At 41.1% G+C, this 11310-nt stretch overlaps 1 protein-coding gene across 2 annotated transcripts in view; it reads left to right on the top strand.

Moving 5' to 3' along the window:
• Positions 1-11310, top strand: part of LOC105891048 (complement C3-like) — an 81583-nt gene that overhangs the window by 3190 nt on the left and 67083 nt on the right. For both annotated transcript variants that reach the window (XM_042703549.1, XM_031562545.2), the window contains exons 5-15: positions 1521-1609; positions 1813-1895; positions 2039-2126; positions 2234-2339; positions 2810-2930; positions 3076-3191; positions 7514-7666; positions 8187-8387; positions 8591-8782; positions 9017-9172; positions 9932-10061. In XM_042703549.1, the coding sequence (XP_042559483.1) occupies positions 1521-1609; positions 1813-1895; positions 2039-2126; positions 2234-2339; positions 2810-2930; positions 3076-3191; positions 7514-7666; positions 8187-8387; positions 8591-8782; positions 9017-9172; positions 9932-10061 (1435 nt within the window). The remainder of the gene's footprint in view (positions 1-1520; positions 1610-1812; positions 1896-2038; positions 2127-2233; positions 2340-2809; positions 2931-3075; positions 3192-7513; positions 7667-8186; positions 8388-8590; positions 8783-9016; positions 9173-9931; positions 10062-11310) is intronic.

The following is an 11310-nucleotide window of genomic DNA, read 5'->3' as shown; positions in this document are numbered from 1 at the left end:
GTGTATGTGCTGTATATGTGTGGGGGGCAGGTATATACAGTGGGGAAAATAAGTATTTGAAATGCGCGATCTATAATTGTAATGGTAGCTCTATTTTAACAGTGAGAGACAGAATATCAACAAAAACATCCAGAAAACTGCATTTTATAACAGCTATGAATTGATTTGCATTTGATCACGGCAAATAAGTATTTGAACCCCTAGCAAAACATGACTTAGTACTTAGTGGAGTAACCCTTGTTGGCAAGCACAGACGTCAGACTGTTCTCCTAGTTGGTCACCAGGTTTATACACATCTCAGGAGGGATTTTGGTCCACTCCTCTTTGCAGATCCTCTCCAAATCCTTAAGGTTGCGTTTTCACTGGGAGAGAATGAGGGAATGAGGTTCACACCCAATATTCCACGGTACATGGCCCCATCCATAGTCCCATAGATGCGGTGGAGTCGTCCTGTACCCTGGGCAGAGAAACAGCCCCAAAGCATAATGTTTCCACCTCCATGCTTGACGGTGGGGATGGTGTTCTTGGGGTCATATTCAGCATTCTTCCCCCTGCAAACGCGGCAAGTCGACATAATGCCAAAGAGCTCGATTTTGGTCTCATCTGACCACATCACGTTAGAATCATATAAGTGTTCATTGGCAAACTTCAGACGGCCCTGTACATGTGCTTCCTTGAGCAGGGGGACCTTGCGAGCGATGCAGGACTTCAAACCATTATGGCGTATTGTGTTGCCAATGGTTTTCTTGGTGACTGGGGTCCCAGCTGCCTTGAGATCATTCACAAGCTCCCCCTGTGTAGTTCTGGGGTTATCCCGCACGTTTCAGATGATTACTGATACTGCACGAGGCGAGATCTTGCATGGAGCCCCAGACCGAGGGCGATTGACAGTTGTTTGGTGATGCTTCCATTTGCTAATAATCTCACCAACAGTTGTCTGCTTCTCACCCAAGCTGCTTGCTGATGGTTTTGTAGCCCATTCCAGCCTTGTGCAGGTCTACAATCTTATCTCTGACGTCCTTGGACAACTCTTTGGTCTTGCCCATGGTGGTGAGGTTGAAGGTGTGTAGTATGATTCTTTGGACAGGTTTATTTTATACACGTCACCAGTTGAGATCAGGTGTACCTTGTTAGGCCTAATGAGGACTAATCGGTGTGCCTTGTGGGCACATAACTGGTCTGTGGGAGCCAGCATTCTTGCTGTTTGGTAGGGGTTAAAATACGTATTTGCCGCGATCAAATGCAAATAAATTCATAAATGTTATAAAATGCAGTTTTCTGGATGTTTTTGTTGATATTCTGTCTCTCACTGTTAAAATAGACCTACCATTACAATTACAGATCCCGCATTTCTTTGCAAGTGGCCAAACTTTGCGAAATCGGCAGGGGGTCAAATACTTCTTTTCCCCACTGTGTGTGTGTGTGTGTGTGTGCGCGCAATGAAATAAACTCAGTAAATAACCTAAAATTGCACAATTTCTAAGGAATAAACAAACTGAAATAAACGTTGACCCCTTAAGACCCCAGATGGAATCACGATCAGCAGGGAGGTCATCTACCCTAAAGAAGGAATCAAGACTGGAGAACACAAGCTGACCGAGCTTGTCAGGTTAGTAATCTACATGAAGCATGGGTTGGCATTGGTACCCTAACGCCTGTATTTATTTATGTATTTGTTCTATGACTATGTATGTATGCATTTATTTATTCAAGCATTATATTTACATTTACATATAACTTATACTATATATATATATATATATATATATACACAAACTAATACAAAAAGCTCATTCTTCTCTCATGTTAAAGCTTTGGAACCTGGAAGGTGGTAACGAGGTTTGTTGACACACCTCAGAGAAACTTCACTGCTGAGTTTGAGGTCAAAGAATACGGTACGGAGCCACCTAGTGGACAAGTCAATGCACAACATTCAAGCAGAATACACTTGAACTAAAACCCTCTATCTCTGTTTCTTTCTTTCCTTCCTTCTTTCTACCTCTCTTTACCTGTCTCCCACTCCTCTTTAACTACATAGTTCTTCCCAGCTTTGAGGTTTCTTTGACTCCAGGGAAAGCCTTCTTCTATGTGGACGACCCAGACATGACAGTTGACATTGTTGCCAGGTTGGTTGCATGTAGAGTTTGGAGCATCTTTCCCACTTTTGGTTCGAATAGACATTTGCGTATTGTTTTTCTTTATGTTGGGTAACTTTAGTTTTTGTGTGTTTAAGGTATTTGTACGGAAAGGAGGTGACTGGGGTGGGATTTGTGGCGTTTGGAGTGATGACCAAGGAGAATGAGAAGACGAGTCTGGCAGAGTCACTGCAGAGGGTAGAGGTGAGATATACACACACTCTCACACAATCACACACACACACACACACACACTTATATACACATTTATACACACTCACACACAGACACACACACACACACATACACACACACACACACACATATATTATATATATATTTATATAAAACCATCTCCATATTGAGGTGAGAGAGAGGTTACCGATGATCACAGAACACAGAACAACGCTTTGTTTGGTCTTTTCCATCAATTTGCACAGAAACACAGAGATTATGCATGACTGTCATGAATTAGAATAGTGTAAGAGGATTCATCAATGGCTGATATTTTAACAGTTTATCCCAAAACACAAGGCTGGGAACACAAAGACTGGTTGTATTTAGTGGGGATTGTCTGCAGCCAAGCCTTGACCATGAATTTGAGAATATTTTCATCTATAGCAAGCACAGACACATTAACCCACAGTATGATGGCGCATGTGATGCACTTACAGATAAGAGATGGTAAAGGCAAGGCAGTGCTGAAGAAAGACCAGATCACACAGACTTTCCCAGAGATAAACGAGCTGGTCGGCTCCACCCTCTATGTGTCTGTTAGTGTGCTAACAGAGACAGGTAAACATCTGTCCATCTATCTCTCTCTCTCTCTATCTGCCTCTCTATCTGTCCATCTATCCATATATATATCTATCTATCTGTTTATATATCTATCTGGGTTTCTGTCAGTCTATAATAATGACCTGCATGGTTTGTGTCTCAGGCAATGAGATGGTGGAAGCTCAGAAGAGAGGCATACCAATTGTCACGTCTCCATACACCATTTACTTCAAGAGGACCCCTAAATACTTCAAGCCAGGGATGCCCTTCGATGTCTCGGTAAGGTATCTTGTCTATGACTCGAGATGTAGAAGCCAGTTTATCTGCCCAAAAGTCCCTCAATGAAATTAGCCCATTCATTCATTTTGTGTTGATAGTGGAGCAGCCTGGCCCTTACTTCAAATTCCAAACACAGCACAGGAATACAAACACACACACACACACACACACACACACACTCTAATACACACGCAAACACACACTATGCATGATATACCAGGGCCGTAACTATAGACAGTGCACACACACACACACACACACACACACACACACACACACACACACTCTAATACACACACTCACACACTAATACACACACAAACACAAACACGCACTTCTTCAGAATTCCAAACACAGCATAGGAATACACACACACAAACACACACTACATATGATATACCAGGGCCGTTACCCTAGACAGTGCACTGGGGCACGTGGGCAAAGTGGGCCAACCGGCAATGCGTTTCTCGGAAGCGACAGTCTCACAGTGTCACTATGTAAACTTTGGGGGAGGGAAATAGTCAGTAGCAATCTATAACACAATTATATACTTTTCCTACATAATCTATGGAAACTATTAAAACATCTATTCAATTAAATGAATAATTTCTTATTTTCTTTGGTATTTTTGTCATATACAGATATGCAATGATGATTGCTGGGTAATATACTGTATATCTTGTTGTTCAATGTCAAGTCTCTATTTGATCATGTGACAAGACGATACGATATAGCTAGTTTAGGCGCAAAATGCTCCATGCTGCCCCTCATGTAGGTCTTAAAGAGTTTCAATTTGGAAAAGGATCACTCGGCTGTTGCCACGGTCAAAGATGTCAATGAAGATGAAACAATAGCAGGGCAGTGCACACCTCACTGAAGGTGGATGTAACGGAGTGATAATCCACAATCAGCATCTTGGCAGGTTGGGAGACTGAGGACTGCTGAATAGTGATGGGAAGCTTGGATCATTTTACTGACTCGGTTCTTTGAATCTCGTTCAGTAAAATGAACAAATCTTTTTTCGAGTCATTCGTTCATTTCAACGGGGGGGGGGGGAGCCAATTCCCTGGCCTAAATACGTCCACTGCAAACACGTATCATATTCTCATGTAGGTTAGTGCATGTAAACCAGCAGATACTAATTTAAAAAAAATTCCTGCATGAAAATAATGTATCATGACAGTTTGGATGATTTGAAATGGTCATTTATTATCACACTAGCATTTAATTATCACGGCAAACAATACAAAAAAAATGTAAGTAAAGTACAAAAAAGTTAAAATACCGAAACCTGTAACTATTACTTGTGAACGAATATCATTCACGTCTTACTAAACATAATCATGCGAAAGTGAACGAGGTAAACAAATCCTTTCTGTTTCCTCTTCTGAGCCTATGCAGGTCACGTGAAAAGATCCGTATCCGAAGACCCAGTCAAAATTAACAAATAATTTCTGTTTTCTCTAGCTACCAGTACTGAGCCTATGCAGGTCACGTGAAAAATGATCCAAAGACTCGTACCAGGCATATGAACGAATCGTTCACCTCCCTACCGTGTCTTCGGATCAATGTTTTGTTCTTCTGCCAACCGAGTCTTTGGATCAATGTTTCGTTCTTCTGCCAACCAGTGTTAATTTTGGCAGCTATTTTAGATTCAGTCTTAGTCTTAGTCTTTAGACGAAAATGCATATTAGTTTTAGTCACTTTTAGTCATTTTTATCCTGCTTAGTTTTAGTCTGGGATTTTCGTCGACGAAAACTCAGAACATTTTAGTCTAGTTTTCGTCGACGAAGTCTCATTACATTTTAGTCTAGTTTTAGTCACATTAAACTAAAAATTAAGTCCATCTTATAGTCACATTAAACTCCTTTCCATCCCTTCTCAGGCCCGGGGACCCCTTGTGTTGTGTCTACAACTGCATAATAGTCAAGCTTGCAGTACGTAAACTGTGGATGCAATTAGTCTCTATGATACAGATCTCCTATGCCTACAGCTGAATTCCAATGAATTAAATGTAAATAATAATTTTAAGGCAATACTTAATTAACAGTATTATCATTAAAATATAAGAGAATATCAAGTCTAGATTTTGAAGATTCAAATGATCTGATAACACAATACAACTACTATGCCTACCTGGCCTTAGTTAAATCAACCACATATCCTCCATATGAATTGCTGTGCAATCTGATAACCAACATACAGTATTTAGCTAGACGGATAGTTTGAGAGTTGAAAGTAGTGCTAATAACAATTGCATAAATAGACAAGGATATGTAAACCAATCACATATTCATTTATTTTTTCTTGATTAATGTCATGCGTGGCCTGTCCTATAGTCCATTCTGCAATGTGTTTACTAGCTAGTTATCGATAGCTAGTATAACTTAGCTATGCTACCTCATAGTTAGCCAACGTTAGCTAGCTAAAAGTTTTGGAACTCATTTGCCAAGCCAAACGGGAGGTTTCAATCGAAAATGACTAGCTAGTTATCCAAGCTGACACAACCTATACACTCGACTGCCCCTTTGAAGTTAACTTAACGTTGGCTAATATATTCGAATAACTAGTTAACATTAGCTAATTATCATTGACAGTTACTAGCTAATTTACCTTGGCATAAATGGCAGGGTTGTCTTGTGCGCTTTCAGGTGCCTCTTGTTGTGTTCTTCCCATCTATTTTGAAGCCACACGGTTTCTCTCCGGTTATTGCGGTGCATTGTGTTTTATTTTCTGTCAAGTTATAATTTAAAACTGTCCGGATATCTATTCTTATTTGTCTTCCAGTACCGAGTGCTTGATCTCCAGCCATCATAACGTTAAGCCATAGGGCGTCACTTGCATGTCTGGCCATCTCAGGGAGTGGAGGAGGGATAGATACAGGACCGGGCAACATTCAACCAATGATGTGCATACAAGTTTAGAAAAAAAAAACAATTGTGACTTAGTCAACCACCAACATTTTCGTCTCGTCTCGTCTCGTCAACGCAAGTTAAAATAGATTTAGTCATAGTTTTTATTTATAAAGATCCGTTTTCGTCACGTCTTAGTCTCGTCTTAGTCACGGGAAAAAGGTCGTTAACGAATATTTTTCGTCATAGTTTTCGTCAACGAAATTAACACTGCTGCCAACCGAGTCTTCGGATCAACATTTCGTTCTTCTGCCAACCGAGTCATCGGATCAATGATTCGTTCATCTGCCGGGTACGTCTTTGGATCCCTTTTCACGTGACCTACATAGGCTCAGTACTGGTAGCTAGAGGAAACAGAAATTATTCGTTCATTTCCCGACTGGGTCTTTGAACGAATAATTTATGTTTCCTTGACTGAGCCTATGCAACAGTCCTGATGTGCGGCCACGAGAAAATGAACAAATCTCTCTTTGAGAGGACTCGTTACTCCCGAGTCCTTGTAAGGATTCGTTCAAAATGAACGGATCGTTCACGAACGACACATCACTACTGCTGAGCAATCTTTGCTCTAAAACAGGCCATGAATGATAGCAGTTGTGCAGGAAATGTTATTGTTATGTCCCTGTTGTAGTGGTCAGATAGCCTACGAGCTGATGACCACTACAACAGGGACATAGCAGTAACGTTTAATGCACAACTCCTATCATTCAAGCTTCCGTGCCCCTATTTAACAGGTTGTTATAATTTCAGAGTCAGGTCGCCACCGAACTTGATTGATTGTGTATGTGTTTTTCATATGTGGATAAAGCTACTGTGTGTGCCGCCGCACCAAATCGTGCCTTTCATCAGAGTTTTTAAGAACGCTTCAGCACTTTTGACCGTCTGTTTAAGCTACCATGTTCAGAGTGCTATCCATGTTTCTAAAAGCTTTCTCTTTGACCTGTCTACTTTCCCAATACAATAGCCAAAGTGACTAATTTGACCGTATCAAACACATTGTAGGTAATATATATCTCTATCTATATATATACATACATGCCTAATGGTGTGTGTGTGTGTGTGTGTGTGCGCGTGCTAAACACTACCCATCCATCCAAAGGCCCAGTACACATCACACTAGCATCACTACGCACCGCACCACACATCAGTACAGACCACACTAGCATCAGTACACACCACACCACACATCAGTACACACCACACTAGCATCAGTACACACCACACTAGCATCAGTACACACCACACCTCAGTACACACCACACAACACTGTAACTTGTTCTATAACACCTACACTATCTATCTATCTATCTGTCTGTCTGTCTGTCTGTCTGTCTGTCTGTCTGTCTGTCTGTCTGTCTGTAATATATCTGATTTGTTTGTTTAAATCTGCATATGCTTGTGCCCATACAGGTATTGGTGACAAATCCAGATGGCTCCCCTGCAGAAATGGTTGATGTGGAGGTGACGGATCTTGATAAATCCATGATGGGGTCCACTCGCTCCAACGGCATGGCAAAAGTCACCGTCAACACACAGGGTGGATCCTCCAAACTGTCAATCACTGTAAGTCTAAATACATTTTAAGTTTACCTCTATTATATTTTATAATAGTATTTTATTCTAGTTATATTTTATACTCCTCATCCTTAACATTACAAAACAGTAAATGCATTTCTCGAAACAATTTGAACAAACAGTACCACACAACAGAATACTTGCAAAAGCCCACAACATGCTCAGTCAATGAACATGTTGGTCTTGGTATGGCCTCTAACTATCATTTGGGATTATGGGATACTCTGACATTTACATAAATTGAGAGTAAGGGTACATTTTGTGTAAAAATATGTACTGGAAACAAAGCAAGGTCCACGCTGGTGTAAAAAAAGATGTGGGCATGCTAGCAGGGATGCTAAAACCAGTCTGTTCTTGCATCTGTCTGTTGCAGAGTTCTTACGGCTCTCACAGGGTCGGGTTTACTCGCTGCACAGCTCTGTACTCAATGGAAATCATCACATGTGTTCTTGTATGGTTTCATCCCCAAATTCACCAAGCTGATTACGTGTTTATTTGTACTTTATAGGTGAAGACCAAGGATCCTGGTCTCACCGATGCTCGTCAGGCTAGACAATCCATGATAGCCTTGCCTTATAAGACCAAGGGAGGCTCCAATAACTTTCTGCACATTGGTGTGGATGCAACAGAGCTGGCTAAAGGAGATCAGATCAAGGTCAACCTGAACATAGGAGGAAGCACAGCACAGCATCAAGACTTCACTTACCTAGTAGGTGTTTTCATCTCCCTCTTGTCTGATGCTCCCTTACAGATGGCACACACAAACACACACACACACACACACACACACACACACACACACACCAACAAAGATTCAGACACACACACGATTTGGATTAGATGTGTGCATGTGTTCTAACAGCCCCTGTGTGTGTTTGTGTGTGTGTGTGTGTTCAATTCTTTCTCCAATAGATCCTGAACAAAGGGCAAGTTGTGCAGGCCAAAAGGTTCAAGAGACAGGCCCAGGCTCTGGTGACGTTGTCCCTACCAGTGACCAAGGACATGATCCCCTCCTTCCGTATCGTGGCTTACTACCATGTGGGCTCGTCTGAGGTGGTGTCTGACTCAGTCTGGGTGGACGTGAAGGACACTTGCATGGGGAAGGTAAAGATCTTTTCCGTGCAGTTTTGTGTCTTCTCACATTTACATTTGTTCTTTTGGCAGACGGTTTTATTCAAAGTGACTTGCAGCGAAACATAAGATATCCATTTCCATCAGTATGCTTGTTGGTATCAAACCCATGATCTTGGTGATGGTAGCACTTCGCTTTACCAGTTTATCCACAGAAACACGTTTCACATCCTGAAACCCTCCCCCTCTCTTCTTCTCCCTCTTCAGCTGAAAGTGGAACCCTCTCGCCCTACTGCAGTCTACTCCCCCCGCGAGTCCTTCAGTCTGAAGATCACTGGAGACCCTGGGGCCAGAGTGGGTCTGGTGGCTGTGGATAAAGGAGTCTACGTCCTCAACAACAAGCACAGACTCACCCAGAGCAAGGTGATGATATTGTGTCCTCATATTGCATATATAATCAGTATCAGTGTATGACCATGGGCTAAAGTGGGTATGGTGGCTGTGGATAAAGGAGTCTACGTCCTCAATAACAAACACAGACTCTCCCAGAGCAAGGTGATGATAGAGACCCTGGGGCCTAGAGTGGGTCTGGTGGCCAGAGGGAAATATGTGTGCCTCCTCAATAACATACTAGGGTGCTTTCTTTTAGGATTTCCAGCTTGATCCCAAATACACTCACATTACAAAGTTCCATCCCTGTATACCAGCATTGTTGACAACAGCCAATGTGTCCATGAAAGCAATATTGATATAATATCATTCAGTATTTTTTCTGTTAATTCATAAGCCAAATGTTTGGTTTAATTCATGGGCTACATTTCAGATATCATCAACCGAGAATTAACTATCTATAAACTAATGTCTATCTGACATGTCCACAATTGTTTTGCACCAAATAATAATATGATTCGGTGTAAAATGATATTATAATTTTTATGAAAAAAAATAGTAATATGAAAATAGGTTTCATAGAATGGTGGGTATTTGATTCAGGATTTTCAATCTCATTTTTCTCTAACGTGCACTTGGACCTTGCTACTTCTCAATTGACAAGGTTATTTGATGCTGATTTGAACAATTTTTCTTCTCTTGTTTTGTGAGTCATCCCTCTGGCACTAATTATATTGATTTTGTAAGTTTATTTGTTTGTTTGCTTACTTGTTTGTGTGCATCCCGACACAGATCTGGGATGTTGTTGAGAAGTCTGACACAGGTTGCACAGCAGGCAGTGGTAAGGACAGTATGGGGGTGTTTCATGATGCTGGTCTCATCTTCAAATCAAGCACTGCTGGAGAAACAGAATCACGTCAAGGTAGACACCACCAACACTCATGCACCAGGAACCTCTATGAAGCCTTTCTTAAGTTAATGTTCCAGCAGAAAAGCATAATGTCCTCTAGCTCAATTGTTTCTGTAGGGGCCTAAACTCCATTAGCTGCGATGTGTGATCAAAAAGTTCAGAGACTGCGTCTATAAAATAGGCATAAACCTTTCATGATTAAAATGTTGTGGCCATCCCCTCCAAAGTAGTAACCTTGAGCAGTGACACACCGCTCCCAACACTCCTGTCACGCTTGTCACTCTTGTTATGCTTGGAAGACTCCTTGGAAGTCTTTAAGGGTATCCAGTGTCCAGCATCTGTGATGCATGCTGTATCCCCTTCAGCTTAAATGTCACCTTGGGGAAGAGGAAGCTTTTTTTTATTTTCGCTTTTTACCCGTGTCCCCACGGCAATGAAGCCCGTAAAGGGGGGGCTTACCGGCTTGCGCCACAGTGCCCCCCAAGAGGAAGCTTTTTAGAGGCGAATCTCTGAACTTTCCAATCTCTGATTACACCTCCTCAGTTCCTGTAACAGCACCAACACCATGGGCTAAATTACCAGCTTGTCTGTATAATAATAATAAAAATAATGATGATGATGGCGATGGTGATGGTGAAGATGATGATGATGATGATGATGATAATAATAATAATAATATGTACATAGCACATGTTTGTCATTCAGGTCTCGCTCAGTCTGTATTATAATAATAATAACAATAATGATAATGATAATTATAATAATAATGATAATTATTATAATAATAATAATAATAATAATAAATATAGCTGCAAGCAGCGATGCGGATTCCTCCTAAGATTGCGAAACCAGGGGAAAATGTATATTCTTTACAATTTTGGAAAGAAGAGTAAAAGAAGGAAAGAAGAGTGGAAGAAGGAAAGAATAGAGGAAAGAAGAGTCTTGCTAAAGGATGCTTTGACAGGGAATTGAACTAACAACCTTCTGAGTACTAAACGACATCTCTACCCCTGTACCAATGTCACCCAGATTTATATCTCAAAGTTTTGCTTACATATTACTTCACTTCCTTGTTGGCGGCTTTTCTGCTGAATTTGAGTGGCTATACCGGACAAACGGTTGTGAGGATTAAAATTCTATTCTATATTTGTAGGAGGAGTAAGCTTTCAAAGGTTTTTTGATAAAACCGGGAATAACAGAACATCTATACAACCGAAAATTGGCGCCATTGAACGTTGATTCGTCTTGATCCAAGGAATCC

The sequence above is a fragment of the Clupea harengus genome, chromosome 24, assembly GCF_900700415.2.
Source record: "Clupea harengus chromosome 24, Ch_v2.0.2, whole genome shotgun sequence".
Taxonomy (NCBI): domain Eukaryota; kingdom Metazoa; phylum Chordata; class Actinopteri; order Clupeiformes; family Clupeidae; genus Clupea; species Clupea harengus.
The sequence above is the reverse complement of the archived record's forward strand: the minus strand, read 5'-3'. Positions and strand labels throughout refer to the sequence as shown.